The following is a 20,402-nucleotide window of genomic DNA, read 5'->3' as shown; positions in this document are numbered from 1 at the left end:
CACACACACACACACTCACACACACACGCACGGAGAGCGTTGCAAGCCATCACACTGCTTATACGTCTACTCCTGCTGTGGAGGCGGGTGGGAGACAATACAGGGATGCCACTGGCATACAGAGTTCACAGTCATGCACTTGCAGCTCTTCCCTTCTGACACAAACACACACACACACACACACACACATAAATGATGATGATGGTGATAGCAGGACAAGAGGCCTCATTAAGACTCAGGGGATGGATGGATGGCAGTCAATACAGCCGTTGTAAAGAGGGAAACAGGTTAGAAGAGAAGCAGTGGAGCATCTCCTGCATATACTTTGCTTCATCATTCATACTTTATTAGGTGGTGCATATGCAGAGGTAGATGTTGCAAAAGCAGAAGAGACAGAGAGGAAGACATGCAAAAAACATGGCCATGACATTACGCATATAGAACCCTACTATGTTCCTCTTACTGAGGCTCTCTCAGACACAGATCACTTCATGGGCTGTATAACAGTTTTCTTCACAGGTTATATACAGCCAGTGTGGTGAATGCAGCTCTTAGCCATACTGCAATGCCATGTAACAGTTTCTTTTCTGTGTGTGCTCCATGCCATTTAATCAGCTCACCACAAGGATCAGAAACTGTAGCTCGAAATAAAAAAGTATTTATAAAATCTCATGCTTTTAGTTTAAGCCAGCAAAGGGAAGAATATTCTGACACCCTGCAATAAGTAACTTCCTCTATGACATGCAAGCTCTCATCATTTTGTGTCCCTCTGGTGCTGAGTCGATCTCAGAGTTGCCATGCCAACAGATTGGGGGATTCCTAATACTGATCTAGGCCACTGCGCACACATATGCCGCAAGTGCATGGATGCATGCAGTCAAATGCAAGACACACACATTTCCCAGTGAGGAAAATAAAACAGCTCATCGGAGCAGCCGCGTGTCACGGTGTTTTCCTGTTCTAATCACGGCAGTAAAATCTTAACTGAACGGACGCGTGAATGAGAGCGAATCAGGCAGCTCATCAGGTCAGTGATTCCTGAAACCGAGTTAAGCGTGAACACAAGCACACAAAACTGTGAGCGCCAACCCAAGCAAAGGCAGTGACACAGGTGAGACACACACGTGCAGAAATAAAGACTCAGATCACCAGTGAAATTTGAAAACCTTTGTAGGAATCGGTATTTAATTTTTAAAGTCTACATACATTCATACATCTCTCAAACAGAGAAGCAGACAGTACGTATGTGTGAATCTGCATGCGTGTGTGTGTGTGTGTGTGTGTGTGTGTGTATGGGAAAGAATAGGATGAATGGTGGGTTGGGGGTTCCAGCTGCCTTCTGCACACCTGCATATTTATTATGTGCTTACAAAATGTGATTGAGACACATAACGAGGGACATAAGAAACAACACAGGCAGAGGGATGGTGCAGTACGGTGCGCCTTTACGGAAACCGCTTGGGGCTGCACTGAGATGTCAGACAAGTGGCCAAAAGTAGCTAAAAGAAAAAAAAATATGATTTTTGACGTTCATTGGTCATGTCAGATTACTTTGTAAACATTTTCTAACATATACCTGAAAACATATGTTGCTACGTTAAAACTGCATAGGTCCCAATCAGAAAACATTGATATCCCTTGGAAAACAAAACAAAAACACATTTACAGCTACTTTTCTGATAAAACAAGCATTAGTTTGTCGACTATGTAATTGGAGTCCCTTGTCAGTGTTTGAGGGCATTTGTGTATCTGTGTATCTTTGTTGCAAGTGTATGTATTCATACAAAACTAATGTGATATGTGACCAAGTCGGTAAAGTACGTGTCTGTCTTAGCGCATCTCTGCTTACAAACATGTCCCCAAAGGTATGCTTGCATTTGCATTTCATGAACAACACGGATGCAATCATGTATGCATATACACACATACTTACAAACAGAATCACATATACATACATGTCATTATGGATGTTTTTCAGGCATTTATGAATCCCTGCATTGCTGTTTGTATGAACACATGACCGTGCGTGTGGATGTGTTTGTGTTAGTCGCTGTCTTCCCTCTCATGGGTCTCAGCCAGTGAGCTCTCATCAATATTCTCCAGGCTCTCTGCATGCTGGATGCTCAGCTCTGAGAGTGGGATGCTGGGTAATGTAGTCTGTTCTGGGTAGAGCCAGGGCTTGAAGCCAGGGTTGTGTCTCTGCTTCCACTCCGAGTACTTCAAACAGGCTTTGTTGATCTTCTTCATCGCCTAGAAAGGTTAGATAAGGCAAACGACAAAAGGACGATGACACGTATGGTTGATGTTACAGAGATCCGTAAAAATAACCAGCAAATTCAGCAAGCGAGAGAAAAAATGATGGGAGTGCGCTGGGAAACTTTGCCTTTATTCTTTCCTCAGCTAATGCAGACTGCGCTGGAATGAAAATACAGATACTGTGGACCAAAATAGCTTTGCAGAAGATGGATGAGTGAGAAGACAAAGGGAGGCAGAAGGAATGGTGTGAGAGATGCAGATATTTACAGGGATGAAACGTGGGTAGAGAAGCCAAGTGAGATGCCAGGTGACTGTGTGTCGAACCACAAAAACAGAGACATCCTAGTTGTTTTCAGATATCAGAGCCAAATAATCAGGTACCTTCAGACGTTCCTCATAACGCTTTCAAGAGCCTCTACATATATGCGTTTATTATCGAAAAATACGTTTAGGCTGGCTCCACAAAAGCTGCATGGGTTGTGAGGCCGAGTGTGAGGAACGTCATGATTACACATGCAGCCAATCTAATGCAACAAATTTTAGTTTTTAGAAATAATTTGGCAAAATAGATCTCTCTAGTCTTTCTTTTGAGGAAACTGTTCTCAGCAAAGTTATTTCTGAAAATATTTGTTGTTCATTATGTTGACCTCACATCAACAGCAACAAACCTTCAAGAGTAGTTTCATTATGTAGGCAAAAGGTCACAGTGTGTAAAACTAAATCGCATTATGATGACTTCCTTTTGATTGAGGTGATTGCATGTTATCGAAGTGGGAATTTGTGGTAATGTGAGCAGGCCCTATAAAGCAGAATCCCTATTTGAGATACAATTATGTCGGCATGCTGACAGAATGACATGTCTGCTTTCGGTTGCTTTTGGTTGCTTTTGCATGTTGAGTAAACATGCACAGCATTACAGCGATGTACATATTATGCACACCTACACAGCTAGGGTGCAGTCAGCCTTGCACAAAATGTCATAATTCTAACAATACAATTTTTTTTTTCACTTTCTGTCTTTATTCTTTTGCTTTTTTCTGTACATCTCTCAAAGCTTCTCCCCTTACCGACACTATCATCATGGGACTCATCCAACCCAGGGTGCTCTGTAGGGAGTCTTGGCCCCATTTCAGCAAACACACACTCTCAAACAGACAAACAATTACAGTAAACATGATGCTTCTAAAAATGAGGACTGTGCACTTTTTTCATGTACTCAAGGTATGCATATTTCTCATTGTAACAGGCACTGTGCTGTGTCTGTGTGTGTAACCTTAATGCACAGCGTCTCTGGATTAACACATGGACAAATACACAGCACACTCAAAGGATCCATTTAAATATGTGCATGACTTACGCGAGGAGCCAGGAAGTGGGACGATTTGTTGACAACCCACTTGGGTAATGAACCTGTAAAGAGAGACAGAACGAGCGGAGTAAGACGGATAAAAGCGTGAGAGTGGCAGAGAATCAAAGTGAAGGAGGAAGATGAGGGTGGGAAAGGTGTGTAAAAGAGGGATTTTAAGTCTGTTATTACGCGTCACTTCAGCAGCATCAAAGAGGAGCTCAGTAACTTACTACTCACTACATCCAAACGCGCGCAAACACATTACAAGCAGGTAATTACAGAGATTTACACAATTAATGCTTGAGTGCAAGAGAGCAACAGAGAAGAGGCGAATTAAAGGGAAAAAACATAAATAGAAAACGAGAAAGGGAATGAAGACCAAAGAGGGACATGGCTACATTAAGAGGTGAAATAGACCATCTTTCATATGGTTACTATGACGACTCATTTTGACATAAAGGCAGAGGAATGAATAATTCATAGAACATAGAGCATGTGCTAAGCACCTGGATGAGTGAAGTGATGAGTTTCTGTCCTTTTTATGTACAAGTGCATGCTCCCTTTGAGCTTGTGTGTTGATTTGCCTCTGTGCATGTGTGTGTGTGCCATTTACCTCGTGGATCTACCTGGGCCATGTAGGTGAGGGTACAGTGATTAGGTCCCTGGCCCTGGATTAAGTAGCCAGTCTGAATTGAAACAGCTCGCACCATGTCCTTTTTAGGAGGGTATTTCTGTGGAGACACATTCCCAAAAGTATAAATTAGCAAGATAAAGAACCACCAAAGTTGTTATGGACTGAAGTTACCTAGGTTATCGTCAATATAGATGTCTTTTACACATTCCTACAAGAGTTAACCCACCAACAGAAAATCTCTTTTTTTTATTATCAGCCCTCATATACATAAACTGGCTTAATATAACAGTTCATCAAATGGTCTAAACATTTGCAGGGTAGGCACTTGATCGTCCTCCTCTGTCTTCTGTTTTTAGGCTGCTGCAGTTTAACAGTCATATCTTTTATTCAAATAAAGTCTATGCAACATGACATATAACCAAGCATTAAATGCCACATGCACTGTAGCCCAATGTTGTGAGCTCCTTTGGTTAGATTTCTTAGAGTATCTTTCATGGAAATGCAGCATAGTACTGGTTGGACTGCATTAATTGGGACAGACACACTGCAGAGCACTAAAGCAGCACAGAGCAGCAGTGAGCTTAGAACTGTTATCAGAGGACAACTTCACATAGCCGCTTTATCTTTTGTAAACCATTTGACTCGTATTTTCAATGACTGGTGGTGGTGCTTTACTAATATTTTACATAGTAGGAATTTCTGCTGTCAGCACCATTACAGCTCTCATGAATCATCTGCAGATTTCTGGGAAATCAGATACAGCATCATCATGTTCTGTGCTAATGGATTCTTTAAGGCAGGGAGCTCAAACGCCGGTCCTCGAGGGCCGCTCTCCTGCAGGTTTTAGATGTTTCCCTGCTTCAACACATCCGCTTCAGATTAAATGGATCTCTTCAAAAGATTGCTAAATTCTTCACAAACCAGCTAATCAGGCATCGATCAGAATCAGGTGTGTTGGAGCAGATAAACATCTAAAACCTGCAGGATAGTGTCCCTCGAAGACCGGAATTTGAGTTGCCTGCTTTAAGGGTTACTAGAGGACATTTAAAGCATCTCTCAACACATCCACCATGAAACACTCTTGACTCGAGCACTTGATCAACTGGTTTCATGACAACATTCCCAAAATTGGCTGTTGCAAAGATACCGCTTAAAAATTGTGTTCTGTATATTCAAATACTGACAAATAAACACTCAACAAACAAATTTCAGCAGAGGTTGTGGGGTAGGTATTTGGTTGTTGTTGTTGTTGTTGTTGGATAAATATCCCTAAACTATTTGACAAATTAACATTTCATCCTAATGATGGAGATAGATGTAGAGTTTAAGAAAAAAAAGTCCTTGATCATTATGGATTATTACAGTATGCAATATCATCCATACAATTACAATCCATCAAGTAGCTACTGAGACATTCCAGCCTGGACCAAAATGATCCTGCTAACCATGGAGCCATGCTGCCTTTGTAAGAGGGTAAAAAACATTCAATGGATTAACTAATAAAGCAACAATCTGAACAGAGGCTCACTATGCAGTAAAGCAAGCGACAACAGATGGATGGTATATCCTAAAGATATAAATCATGACAAAGATTAAGAATAAATCAGGGGGATTACCTTAAACTGAACCCAACAATACAAACCTTCAAATTCTACTGATTAGCAATGTTGGCCTTTCTTAATCGCACTCAGTCACACACATGAAATGCAAACATGAACACACACAGAGTTTCTAACATTTGCAGCCACTAATTGATGCAGGAATGCGGAAGGCGAGGCGGAAGTCAAAAGCTAAGAGTCACATGAGAGGCCTTATCCTTCTGTAAACATTACATAAGTGAGCAAAACTGAGACAGAGTGAAGAGGAGAGAAAAGGGAGAATGAGACAGAAGTAACTTCAAATAAAAGGAAAAGGACTGACAGAGAGAGGTGAAGCTAAGATAGTTTCATTTGTCAGTTGAAAATTGATCAGCAGTTATTTAAATATCCAGCTTATGAGTTTTCCTGGGAGGGAAAAATGGGAAGTATTTCCATCTTACATGATACTAAACTAAATATCCTTTAATTTGAAGAAAAAGGAGATTGAGAAAACAATGTATCATCTACTTTTTGAAAATATTTTACAACCTGACAATCACATTTTTAAAAAATTAAATAAAATAAGTAGAAAATATTGACAGAAGTTTATAAATTGAATACAAATTTTTTCTTTTTTAAATTTTATAATGGTGGCTGAAATTGGCACCTTGATCTCATGCGAGGGAAAAATAAGAGAAAATCTGGTTCCCCAGACTCCTCGAACGGCTTCTGGTGCAATTTGTCTAAATCCAACATGCCTGAGTGAAAACAACCAGTGAGACCCGATCACTGCTACTTCTACAGTTGCCGTGGTTACTAGGCAGCACATACATCGCAACCTCCTCTGTGGGGACGGGCAAAGCAGAGCGGGAGGGACCTGCTACTTTAATAGAGTGTACACCTACGTTATTTTCCCCCAGAGGAAAAACAGTAAAGGTGGCTTCCGGCGCTGGTCACGAGAATAAGTGAATACCATTTATATTCAATGCCGCTGGTACCTCCAGGGATCTTTGTGTCGTGCCAAAGAACTTGGGGATCACTGACATTAAAATCTGACTGGTTTCCGAATGATTTAAACTTACCTGATTTTTCCACTGGGAAAATTCACAAAAAACAAAACCTGAAAGCAAATAAAAGTCTGGATGCCTGGTTGCACTTCACAGTGGAATTTGTCAGCAAAATGAAGGACACAAAGACATCAGATGACATTCTGGGTGTACTAGTTTTTATACAGCGTTGTCAGTTTTTACTTTTCTCAAGTTAATGTTTGAATTTTTTGTTACCCAACTCGATTTATAACATTCATTCCAGGTACAAATTTGATTTGCAGAATGCGATTTTTAACCTATTAGAGCACTGTTACACATGTTTTCCACCAAATGTAAAAACTTTGCAGCGACATGGACCCAAAACACAATAACAATCTAACAAACCAAACAAAGTTTTCACAGCAAATCCACGTTTCCAAGCCTGGATTTCCGTTAACTCTCTAAATAGCAGCAACACATTTGGCTTTTTTCTCTTTATCTTCTATAAGTCCCTGAAAAGAAAAAAGTCACCTTCCTGAATCTGTTGATACAGTCAATCACGCAACAGCTCTTCACTATTTTGGACTTGTTTTCCAGCCAAACAGTCTGCAGCCATCTGTCTTTTCATCACTCGGTGGGCGTGACCAGAGTGTAGTCACATGTCTGATTACATTATGTGCATTCCTTCTATTTGCTCAACTTTTCCTAAGTTCACCTTTTCCTCAAGGGTGCAAAGTTCTGCTTTAACCAGCACTGACAATAATTTGGTTGTTGTAGCTCGTGTGACAGATGATGAGCACAAGCTCTTACATGAAACAGTTCTTGCACTCGCTTTCTAATTCCAGACAAGAACAACAGACATATTGACAGCTAAAAACAGAGAGGTATCAGAGAGGTATGATCCCGAACTGTCTCTCACATGGTCTCAGGACCTTCTTATCACCTTGTTAATTTACTGGTGGCAATTCATATCACTCAAGTTCTTAGAAAGCACGATTTGAAGCCAAACTAAAAATTAACAATGTTCATCTGAATCCAATTAATGACCTCACGGTTAAACTGAAACGGTGCTTGCACACAATGCATCTACTGTATGATCATATCACATCCGAGCAGCAAGGGGAGGATAGTGCTGTCTCTGTGGTATGGTGCCAAACTGTCTTTCCTTCCTGCATGCAATGCTTCTGTATAAGATGAGTGGAATTTTAAATGACCTGTAAGAGCTTTGTGTCGCCACTTTTCTATGAAAAAATTCATACACTGCAATGCCCTTTCTAAACTGGACTAAAATGTCCATGTTTCACAGTGCTGCGTTTGCATTCCTCTGCACCTTAGACCACACATAAAGATTATAAAGGGAATGAATGTGCAGGATTTGAGCATATGTGCACCCTGTGTTTGTGTGTGTGTGTGTGTGTGTGTGTACTCACAACATGTTTAACCGAGTAGTTCATGATGATGTAATCCTTCCCTATTGGCAGCCAGGAGCGAAGCGTGATGACATCACGGTTCCGGAGAGGTTTTGGACACTTCCCTTTAAAATGAATAAATAAATAAAACAATTACAACTCCAGCGGACATATTGAGTGTTTAGTTTGCCTCACAACCCCAAATCCAAGATGTGAACCCCAAGATGTGTCTGTATCAGAATGTGCAACATACATGAATAGTAACCGACATCTGCATTGACAGTAAGTTTCCCGATATCAAAGGTCTCGATCACATTTGAGTCCCACTTCCGTCTGTATTCAATGTCATGGAGAACGTCGTACATCGTCTCAGCTGACACGTCCATACAAATCATACAACACTGAGAGAAAAAGACAGAGAAGCAAGGTGTTAAAATTTTAGGAAACGAAGAAAACGTAGAGCTAAAAACAGTTTATTCAGTGCATACATCACAGTTAAACTGATGTTAAATAAAGTAACAAGATCTGCTGTTGAGGGATCCTATATAAAAGCTCACATACACAGACAGGCTAGGCATCTGACAAGGAAATATTTAGACTTCAGATGTTTGAAGAGCATCAGTGCCAGAGAGTGGAGAGAAAAGGGTGATGCGCTTCTGTTTGTGTGTGTGTGACACAGACCCAAGCAAAGAGGAAAAGGCCACTGACCATAGATGAGTCATAACTAGACCCGAGCTCTTGAACAGAAAACAACAACATTACAAGACAGAGTCAGGCCTCTGACACTCATCAAATCATCTGCAAAGGCCAACCTTTTGCAGGGGGGGCGGAAAGCAAATTTTTTGGATATACACCTCCACACCTCACTTGCTGCTTGGAACAACGACTTTTGGACTAATCTCTTTGACTGAGATGTGCATGGTTTATGCTGCAACCCAGATGCAATGAAACAGAGTCAGCAAAATCTAAGGGTAGAGTACCGTTTATCCATCCTCACCACATACAGTTTATTTGTGTCTTCATGTAGGTGTGGTACAGCTTAATACAGGAGCCACGACACCCCAGGCAAAGCGAGGCCTGAAACCCAGGAGTGTAGGTGTTTCTACAGTTACAACTGTCAGGGGGAATACATCTTAATGATAACAACAGCGAGAAAGAGGGGAGAGTAAAGTGAACAATAGAAAATATTAAGTACAACAAAGACTGCGATGTAAAGGATATAGATTTTAAGTCCCAATGCAAATCAGTTTTAAAACTCAATCTTGCCTTGTCCCCTGAGGAATTCATTTAAGAAAATGATCGCCAACTTCACACTTAGCTGTGAAGCTGTTGAGATCCCCTTAAATATAGGATGAGCTCACCTTTGGTTGAACATTATAAAATGTGCCCTGGGAATTTAACATTTTAAATCTTATAAATTCCTGCCCTTAGATATGGTTCAATAAAATCCTTCACTTTTTCCCCCTACTTCCCAAAGAGTTGCACGCTGCTCAAAATGCAAATAAGTACACAGTGCAATGATTTCAGCTCTTTTAAACCCGAAAGCCATTTGAAAATATTCCAAAGACAGCATATCATATGTTGAAACTGAGAAAATCCACTGTGCTTTTACAAATATATGGACGCAAAGTAAAAAGACAGCATCCATGATGCGTGTGTTTTAATGACGAGGACAACCTTTTGTTAATTGAGATACAGTATCCAGGTTTTGGAGCAACATATGCCGCATCAGAATCTTTTTCAGGTAAGGATTTCCTTATTCTACCAGACAATGTCAGTTCAAATTTTCTGTTTTTTTACAAAGCATGGCTGACTTAAACTTCAGTTGAAACTTTTCCACAGTTTTCAGTTCCATTTTCAATATTTTTTCATTTGCACTGCGTTTTAGGTCAGATTTCACTCGGCGTCCCAAACGCTATATTTTGGAAACAGGGTTGCATTTCTGTCATCTGAAACGCTAAGATGCTCATGGTGACAATGTTGAGGCGGGGCTACTTTCCAAGTGTGAAATTCAATACGATTATGATCTCAATTTAGCTCGTGAGTGTGCTAAAATCTGCTAATTAGCACCAATGGGCTGATGCGGATCACAGTTTTAAACTAACAGAGATGACAGTTTTGGTTCAGTGGTGGCCAGTCAGGGATGACCAAAGTCCTTAAAGTTTAACTGACTGATATTTATAATAAGTCACTATAAAATACTAGTTTCAAACAATAATATCATGAACTATTTCTCATTTATTTGTTTGGAGTTAAGAGTCTATTGCAGAGAGAACTTCCAAAATGTTCCCATTAAAAAAAAGAATAATAGTAATTTCCCGGCAACATTTAAACTAGGAGAAGTATTGTAATTGTCCTGGGATCGTATATAACCCCTAAACTGGGCATTTACACCATGCCAGTATGTGCACTGCACGTGGAAGCTATGCACTTTTGTAGCCACTGAGCCACCCACTGCTGTTTAAATCAACTGTAAAGTCCTTAGCCCTCTGGCATAAAAAAATGTAAATGTAAATGTACTTTATTTATACAGCCCTTTACAACAATCCATTTTGGTGTACCAAAGTGCTTTACAGCAGATAATAAATAACAAAATAAATTTTTAAAAAAGTAAAAAAACAATAAAATAACAGTAAAAGAAATAAAATACAAGAAAATTGAATAAGATAAGATAAAAGTGTCATCATATTACTGGGTATTAAAAGACTGAGACAAACACAAAATGGAACCGGGAACTGTGTAATTGGTACAGAAAGCAGGCAAATAAATACAGAAAAAGATAGAAGAGATTGAATTAAAAGGTTTCAGGGGTGCAGATGGGTCAATGTTGGACGTTTAACCTCATTACTATACTAATCAAGAACATAAGGGAGCTCATTTCTGGCTCTTAAGTATGAGGCAGGCTGGAGAGAAATGTGACAATATCTGGTTAAACACTCTAGGGTATCAGATGGCTCAGTCGCTTGAGCAATAATAAAAGGGACTTGAGTAAAATACAGATAGTCATGCAGACGCCGCCTCACATACATGCCAAATAAATCTTTAATGATGACTAACACAAGTGAAACCAGAAGTAAATGATTATATGAAATTGGGACTCCTGCTAAAAATAATTTATTTGAACTGATTACAGATCAGATTCTTTTCATTGTATTAGTAAATTAATCTAACTTTTTTTTTTCATTATTAATACAATGATTATATGCTGTTTAGTTCATTAAACTTTTGGTTAATTAACCAATAAAATCTTTCCGGGGACACTGGTTTCCTCGCACTGTCCAAAAACATGCATGTTAGGTTAATTGACGTCTCTAAATTGTCCTTAGGAGTGCGAGCGTGCATGGTAGTGTGTCTCGTTTGTCTCGGTGTGGCCCTGTGATGCACTGCCAACCTGCCCCCGTTAACACTTACAGAATCTTGGGTTACATTGCTGCTGCCTCATTGTCACAAAGCAAGCAGACCACTTGGACTGAGAAAAACAATGTGTCCATTTGAACTCTGAAGCACAAAAACTTGGTCACACAGATCTGTGATTAAAAAACAGGACATAGGCGGACCAGAGGATAAGTCAGACAGTCAGCTCACTGTTTGTTTAAATCAGATTAGTGATTGTAGTCACCTGATATTACTCTGTTTAAGCTTATGCAATGCCACTGACTGAAGACAATAGTTGAAACCCGTACAAGCATTCTGTGAGTACCCAGAGATGATACCGTGACTGTTAAAAGATAAAGTCTGTGAAACACGGTGTTCATTCCATATAATAGAACAGAAATTAAGCAGAACTAGAACTAGAACCTGTTACAAGACTACAGGTTAATCTCTGACTCCTTGTATGGAGCTACCAAAAACAGAGTATACAGTATGATAGTATTTTGGAAGAAAAGTGTACATTCCAAAGCCATTCTGGATTTTATTCAAGAGGCAGACAGAGGAAATGTTATAAGTTCTTATATTTGATAGCTGGCTTTGTGTGTGTCTGGATGTATTGGCAAATGACTTGTACAGCAAGTCAGAAAAGACAAAAGAGAATAATGGATGTGTTGTATCCAAAGGCAAACTGAAACAAGAGTAGGAGGAAACCCAAATGAAAAGGCGAAAGAGGAGAGCTGCAGGGGGCAAAAGACATTTAGCAGAGAATGAAGACATACAGCCAGCTGAGTACACATGTTCATAATTCTATTACATACTAATTCAGTAAACAGAACAGATGAAGCACAGAGACGGGGAAAGAGAAAGGCGGGTAAAATAGAGTTCACAAAGACATGGAAGCTGAAGGGTAGGAACAAAAGGTGTGTGTGTGGTTTTGTCTTCATGTTTGTGCACACCGCACCGTCTGCCCACTCTGAGTGCCCAGTGACCTTCTATCCCTGCTGGTCCAACACAATCCACCCACTTTTCAGTCTCTCCTTTTCGCCCCTCATCACACTCTTTTGTTCTCTTCTTGCTTCTCTCTTCTTCGCCTCCGTCGTTCTCTCAGTTCTATCAACTCCCATCATTTGCTCCCACGGGGGCTGATACGTGATTGCGGAAGACAGTCATGAAAAAAACACTTAAGCGGGGGGTACGTGTGTGATTCAGAGCCGGGTTTCCCTCTGTGTCAGCATGGGAGAAGGCGAACCCATGAGTATGTTTGTGAGTGTATGTTTGGGCAGATATTTCTCATGTTGTGAGGCGCTGCCTTACGTCTGTTTACACAATGTTAGGCTGGATAAGTGATCTACAGGCTAAAGGTCTGATTGCAGATGAATTACAAAAAGTAGATTAAAAGCTGAATTGATGTCAGTAAATAGCCAATGGTTCCAAAGTTCTTGATTTTAGGAAATGTGTTCCACCTCTTTTTAAATCTGCCAACAGATTCTGTATACTCATGTGCAGCTATCCATCTATGGCGATCTGGGTTAAGTAAGTAGTAGTTATGATATGGTAGGGTTTGTTAAAAAAATGGCTAAATTGCAAGCTATAGAATTAAAACGATAAAACGTTATTAAAGAAATGTGGCAATGTTACTTTAATGACAGTGAAATAGTCAAGTTTGATGTTCTTTAAGTCTCATTTCTATCCAGAATTATCTTGAAAGCATGTGTTCCACACATAGCTTCCATCTCAGTAACCACGAGAAGTTGCATGATTAATAATCCTGTGATGAAAACCTCACACCTACAACTTTGAGAGTTCAATATCTTTATTCCAAGTTATAAATAAAGAAGGGAAAAAAATTAGCTTGCATAGCTATCTATCTCCCAAAGTCAATACATGGGGAACATCTTTTTTTAAGCAACACTTACAGCTGCAGGCTTCTTTGTGTCTGTCTCTATAAATCTGGCTTCATCTAACCACAGGGATTTTTGCCCATTCCTTAAGGCAGAACTGCACCAACTCCTTAAAGCTGGTTGGCTTCAGCGGATGTACATTAATCTTCAAGCCATATCACAGATTTTGAACAGACTGAGGTCTAAGCTTTGACAAAAGCCATTCCAACACATTTCCCTATCAATGAATGGAGTGTTGTTTTTGCATTATTTCTTAAGGTCAAGCTGAAAGGCCAGTCTCCATCCCAGTCTCTATTTTCTGAAACGGGCTCTACTTGAGAATCTGACTGTGTTTAGCACCACCGATCATTCCATCAGTTCTAATCAATCTTCCAGGCCTTGTTGATGAAAAACAACCCCACAGATAATGCTATAACGATACTTTTCTATAGGAATGGTGATGAGAGGTGCTGAGTTTTGCCCCACAAGCAGCATCTTTCTTGATGAATTTAGTCACAAGTGAGCAACATACCTTCTTCCACATGTTTGGCGAGTCTCCAAGATGCCTTAAAATGTGTTTTTCTATTTTTTTGCTTGGAGCAATATCTTTGTACAGCTTAAATAATTCCAGTGGATCCTTTTGGGATACCTTTGGCCTCTTTGTTACCTCTCTCGTTAATGCCCTCCTTCCCTTGTTCTTGACTTTTTTATGTCTCTGATGTATGTTATTTATTATGCACAATTCTGGCAGGTTAGCTGAAGTGTCATATTCCTTCCACTTCTTTAAATTATAGATTTAATGGTGCTCTGAGAGATACACTGTTTTTGGTATTCTTTTTATAACCCATCCCTGCTCTGTCCAGACTGTCTGTCCCCCACAGGCTCGGTCTTCAATGCTGCCGCTTGCTAAGTTGTGTTGAAGACTGGTGTCTTTCACAACAGGTGCACGTTTGCTTAGAGTATGTGTAGCTTAGATTGCACACAGGTAGACCTAATTTGACTAATTATGCGACTTCTAAAGGTAACTGCAACACATTTTATGGCAGGGTTTAAAAGAATAGGGGTTGAACACATATATATGCGGTACTTTTCATTTAGAAAGACATTTTTCATTTTGATTTCACTTCAACAGTTCAAGAACACTGCAATGGCTCTGATGAACGTGATGAGTTACTTTAGTAGATTTAACTGAGAACATGTACATTAAAAGTCATTCAAAATTCTCTCAGGTATCTGTCTGCATCGCTTTAAGACTTCAGAGAGACATTTTTTCAATCTCCAGGTCCTCCAAAAAGCTCTGTTGATAATGCTACACGCTAATTGAATGATGACTGCCAAACTAGGTGAACCAGCTAGTGTCGGGTGAGCCAGCAACAACAGTACGAAGCACCAAAATCCATAAACAGCAAAAAAGCATGAGTAAGACCACAAACAGCAGCTGCAGAGGATAATCTTTATTATTTGACATTTAGTTTCACTTCACCACAAATCTGACCGTTGTCCACTTTTATTTGAGTCTTTTACAAAGTGGAGCCAAGCTAAAGGACCAACAGGAGTGCTAACACAACTAAGAACAGTCCCCCAGTGGCAGTAAAATACTGTGACATGCAGACATTTGCGAGACAGAAACAGAGAGCAAAAGGAGATATAAGCTCAGGAATGGTGATGAGCTTAGATCTCAAGCAAAAAAAAAGAGTGCTTTGTGTTTTTCTTTCTATTTATTGCAAGCTAGCAGTGCTAACCAAAACGAATAATGCCCATTTCCACTCTTCCAAGTGTTGCTTCTTTGTTATTATCTGTTTATATTGCAAGTATAGTCGTAACAAAGAAACTACGTTTGAGCGGTCTTTTGTCTTGAGTTCATGTAGATGCAAAAAAGTCATAAAAAAATTAGACTGAAGTCATGAACTGTCCAGAAAACTGAGGAAAAAAAACAATGTTAAGATTAATCAGCCTTGCTGCGTGTGTGAGTGTGTGTTGTTGGGATCAAACTGCTCCAGTAAGCAAAAAGCACCTCCATATTGACACACATGCTCATAGCGTACGTGAAGTCATGTGCTGAGAAGTAATATCATAATGATGTCTGTTTGAGTGATTACTGCCGTCACATAGAAGTTCTTTTTGATGAATATGACAGAGGTAATGATAATGGTGATCATGTTGATGGATAATTAGCCCACTGATGATAATGATGATTGCCATTACCCATTCTCTCTTGCACCCATCTGGTTAATACATTTTTCTGTAGTATTTCTAAAGGAAAGACAAAAACAGAAACACACAGCCGGTTTCAATCTCAAAAAAAGTTTCAACCTGCTCATTAATCATTCGACGTGCATCCGCAAAGATGCACCCTTTTCTTCGGTCTATAAATAGAAGAGCTGTATCTGTGGCATCGCTGATTGCCAGCATCCCAACACATGTACACAAACACACGCGCTGACTACCATTCAACAATTTAATGGCAACATTTACGGAGTGGAAGATTAGGTGTGTGGGACTGAAACAAAAGTCACACAATGTTGTATAATGCAAATATCAAGCTCCTGTTACTGTCATGTTTCCAAAAATAGGGAGTGATGGACAGAAGCCACACCTAAATGCATAACGTGTGTACATATCAACTGTTTGCAGGCTGCAGCTGTCGTGAGGAAACACACCTGTCCTATGTGAAAAAGCACGAAAGAGAACATCCCTACTCTTCGCATACACACACACAGAAAATGTTACACCTCTGTCATCCACATGGGACACAGTCCGAGGAATCACACCGAGAAATGTGTCCGGTTTACACTCTTGATTGGCTCATACACACTACCCTACACACACAAAGAACCTGGCTCCCAGGTAAAAACAGAGGAGAAAGAGAGTGGGGGCGGGGGAGAGCTTCTGCTCATGAAGATAACACCCCCTATACACACAGACACACACCCATCCACGCACACACCACTTAATTTACCAAAGTAAACACCTAACGGCTCACTGACACGCCTCAGACCCGGATATGGCAGCAGGAAAAGAAGGCAGCTTCCACGCCTAAACCTGATCTGCCCAAAACTGACATTAAAAAAATGAGATTACTGTCAGTTGATGTGGGACACAAGTCAACATCCAAGGCCGTCAAAGGAGATTGTAGCATCCAACAGCAAACTGAGCAACAAGTGCAGCTCGATATCTTTTTTCTTTTTTTTTCTCAAATCATTATTTGATCAATTTTGATCATTTCCAGAGCACTCAAGGTGTCGACTGCTTCACTAACCTTTGATTTGGTGTCTTAATGTATGCAAATTCAATCTATTTCTATAATGAACTATTCCTTTTGAGAAAAAAAATCTAATCGAACAAAAATCGACATATTTTACCACGTGACATCACCAAAGTGTGCTGTAAGGATACTTTATAAGGCAGCCCCCCCCCCAAACTCCCTAAACACTAACAAGCTCCAATAATGGCCGTGGGCACATATAATATAATGGATGGCACGCAGCAGTTTTTTTATTACTGAAAGGTGCACACTCATTGTCCTATCCTGCCTAATCATCGACTGCAAAGACAAATATTCGAACAGCAGACAAACTGACAGTTACTTAACTAGATCAACAAGTTTAGTCATTGCATACTTTCACATGCCTGTCACATTATCTTACCAAACCAACTGATTGGGAACTTCTAGATGGACCTTGTGTTATTGATAACAACCGTCCCCTGACAGTCAATAGAGCATTCAAAAACAAAATGTCATCAGAAATTATCAGAACCCAATATAATCTATTCATTCAACCCCCATTACAGAACTTTTATCTCCCCTTTTGGCAGTTAGCTGTAGAAACAGAATTAGTTGTCAGAGGAAGAAGTGGACATGGTGTGTTGCCTGTGGAGATGCAGCAGTTGTAATTTTCTTGACCAATTACTGCTTTTTAAAAGTCTGACCTCAGAATTCCCATTTTCTTTTGTCCTCTGATGGAAGAGTTAACTGCAGGTTATTAACTGCTGACTGGTAAATAAGACTCCGAAACCGATTCAGGTTACACAACCCAAAATTTGTGGAAATGAATTGCACACCACCCCACTCTATCTGACATTAGAGACAGCAAAGGCGTGTCTTTTTTTGTGTGCTGCATATGATATTTAGGCCCTGCTCCTTTGTCTCCAAACTGGTTAACACAGAAACCGATGATAGCTTATCCAGCTCAATTTAATTTGCTGAAAATTAAGCTCTAGCTCATTGTCTTGGTAAGAAAGGCAGGATTTGAGTTGCATAAAGAATAATACATATAAAGTTACTGATCTGGAAAGCTTGACAGAGGGGATATCTTGGCAACCGATGCAGTGTTCTGGCAGAAATGCTGCTCTGTTGACTCTCTGAAGATAAAATCATCTCCGGGTCACATATTAACCAATTGCTCTCTGTCCTCTTAACTCAAAAGTGAACAAATTCCTCTATGATGGGGTAAGAGTAAGAGTGATATTATTGTCTGTGTAAAGATGTCGCAAATCGAATTCAACAGTGAGTGATGAGAGACAGGGATGACCAAGCTGAAAACCATCTGATTCCTTTAGTCTTAAGCTCTAATAGATCAAGAATATTAAAAATCTAAAACTCATTACATTAAAATGTTTCAATGTCTTTGTTGGGATTTACAGTAAAGGGTTGAAGTTAGTTCATTTTCTTGGATTCTTTGAGATGAGTTCCCCGCTTCCATCAAACACAACTTTATTGTGCAGTTCTTCCTCTGAACTCTGAGTTTCTTGGTTACTTGGACATGGGAAGGCTTTTTCATCGTAGACACCATCATTATAATTATTTTTTTTGCCATAGACAGTATCTCTGTGACTGCCCTCTTCAACCATTATAGACTAATGGTTACTGGTTGACAAAAAATGCTTCACTATCAATTCCACAAACACCCAAGATGTACACTCAGGTATAAAGCAAAATACAAAAAAAAAAAAAAAAAAATCACCTGGCATCCTTCAGGGTTCACTCTCTTACACTAATTCGATGTGAACTCTTGCTCAAAACTTTGTGTTAAACCTCTGATAAACTGTATGCAAATCCAATTCCTCATTGGAAACCAAGGTACATTTTACTCGCCGCCACGCAATTTGCTTTTCCAATAGACTTTAAAACAGCTTTACTAGCAAATGATGACGTGTCTCCTGGGAAATGAACCTGCCTCCTGAGTTTTCCACCTTCTCTCGCTTCTCCTCAGAAAGGGGATTTTCCACTGTGCACCGTGGCGCAGTCCCACAGAATCACCATAATACAAATCCAAAACAGAATGGGCTGACTTTACCAAAGTTTCCTACACTCTTCTTAGTTGCACGAAGTAATGCGAATGGGATTTTTTTTTTCCTTTTCATATGCTTACAGTTGACAATAAACGGTATGATTTTGTCTTTTGAAATCGTTTTTCTTTTTTAAATGTATGCTGGTGGAGAAAGATCTGCAACCACAAAGGGGCCATGCGGCAAAAGAGCATGTCAGCAGTTTAGATCATATGGAAATTCAGAGCAGTACCCTGCCAGCTGGATGGTAGAGGGGGGGTTTATTTCTCCCCATCCCCGTTTGCGTTTGTCCTGTTGTCACATGACATCGCGACTTTTTTTCTATGTGTTTTGACGTGAACAGTACCAGTACTAGATTAAGTATACATTTTCTACATAAAAATAATAATGATAAAAAATCTTACTTCATATCCGTCGGGTTTAGTAGCCTCACCTTAATTTTGTGGATGGACTTCCCCTCCTCCAGACCCTGGGTCCAAACCTTGATGCCCCCCTTGCTGTGGGTCATGTTCCAGTTCTCTTCGCACAGACACTCAGCCTTGAAGCTGGCGAACGCCCCATCGTCCGGGATGGTCACAGTATGTCCAGACATGGCTTGCTACCGTGAGGACGTGAGAAAAGCGAGATGGGGGAGTCTCCTGGTCAGCCGGGAGGCGATGCGGCGTGCTGGTGAAGAAGCGAAGGGAGCCAAAAGCCTACCAAAATTACGTCCTCCTCTGTGGGAATAAGTTGTCTAATTCAATTTGGTCCTTGCATGAAGCTTTTGTAGGCTCCCCCGCGTCTTGTGATGGTCCGTGAGCGTGTGTGTGCGCGCGTTCAAGCAGGTCCAATAACCGCAATCCACCCTGCACAAACTACTGAAACAGAGGCTTAAGCACAGTCTCACACAGGTGAGCGCGCGAGACTAAGGCAAAGAAGTGGCAAAATAATGGGATGGATGGATGAAATGTGACTTTCAGATAATAACGGCGATTTAATAAGTTTCTGTCCGCTTCAGCAGTCCTTAGAAATAGCCACTCTTTAGACAAACCATATGTTTCTGTGTTTCCGCCTCTCACTCTGCGTTTCTGTCTCCTCCTCTCTGTATCCACCTCTCCTGTGTTTCCCTCTGCCTCTCCCTCAACTGTTTATTCTATCAGCTTACAATAATTTGCGGAGAGTCTCCATAGCTGAGTTGCTGGTGTGGCAGGTGGTGAACGAGATGCGGTGAGAAAAAATAAGAGGAAGAGGAGGAGGTGGAGTGACAGAGGAGGGGAAACCGGGCTGCACAAGCAGGCAGCGCAGCTACAGTTACATTACACCTCCCTGTGGTGCCTTCAGGTGCTCATCGTAAAGCTCATAACCCTGCCAGTTTACACTAAGAGTTGAATTACTCTTCCGATTAAAATGGATATATTTTAATATGTATTTCAGATGTAGTCATATGTTAAAAACATATGAGCCATCAGCTCTATGGCTGGGTATTTCTATTTTGAATCTCCAGAACACCACCTACAATGCACCACTCAAAGACACCCCTTCAGGAACCAGGACAGGGAAGTCCAGTTGCCCTGATCCAAGCTGTTATATGTGCACCACTTGCAGTCTCAGAAAGGCCAGGTCAGACAGC

General features: G+C 40.4%; 1 protein-coding gene across 1 annotated transcript; it reads right to left on the bottom strand.

Moving 5' to 3' along the window:
* Positions 1-1,152: 1,152 nt before the first annotated feature.
* stard10 (StAR related lipid transfer domain containing 10) lies at positions 1,153-20,053 on the bottom strand. Its single transcript, XM_072392628.1, has 6 exons — positions 19,227-20,053; positions 8,506-8,653; positions 8,274-8,377; positions 4,218-4,335; positions 3,614-3,666; positions 1,153-2,250 (listed from the first exon to the last, which is right to left on the bottom strand). The coding sequence occupies exons 1-6, from the start codon at positions 19,383-19,385 to the stop codon at positions 2,044-2,046; spliced, it is 789 nt and encodes a 262-aa protein (XP_072248729.1). The 5' UTR covers positions 19,386-20,053; the 3' UTR covers positions 1,153-2,043.
* Between the last annotated feature and the right edge of the window lie 349 nt (positions 20,054-20,402).

The sequence above is a fragment of the Leuresthes tenuis genome, unplaced genomic scaffold (assembly GCF_036924035.1).
Source record: "Leuresthes tenuis unplaced genomic scaffold, fLeuTen1.0.hap1 SCAF_9, whole genome shotgun sequence".
Classification (NCBI taxonomy): domain Eukaryota; kingdom Metazoa; phylum Chordata; class Actinopteri; order Atheriniformes; family Atherinopsidae; genus Leuresthes; species Leuresthes tenuis.
The sequence above is the reverse complement of the archived record's forward strand: the minus strand, read 5'-3'. Positions and strand labels throughout refer to the sequence as shown.

Coding starts and splice junctions, on each gene's coding strand:
- stard10 (XM_072392628.1), bottom strand. CDS start 19,385: ATGTCTGGACATACTGTGACCATCCCGGACGATGGGGCGTTCGCCAGC. Junction 8,378..8,505: donor AGATGTCGGTTACTATTCAT/GTATGTTGCACA, acceptor TTCATTTTAAAG/GGAAGTGTCCAAAACCTCTC. Junction 2,251..3,613: donor CCCACTTCCTGGCTCCTCGC/GTAAGTCATGCA, acceptor TAACCTTTCTAG/GCGATGAAGAAGATCAACAA.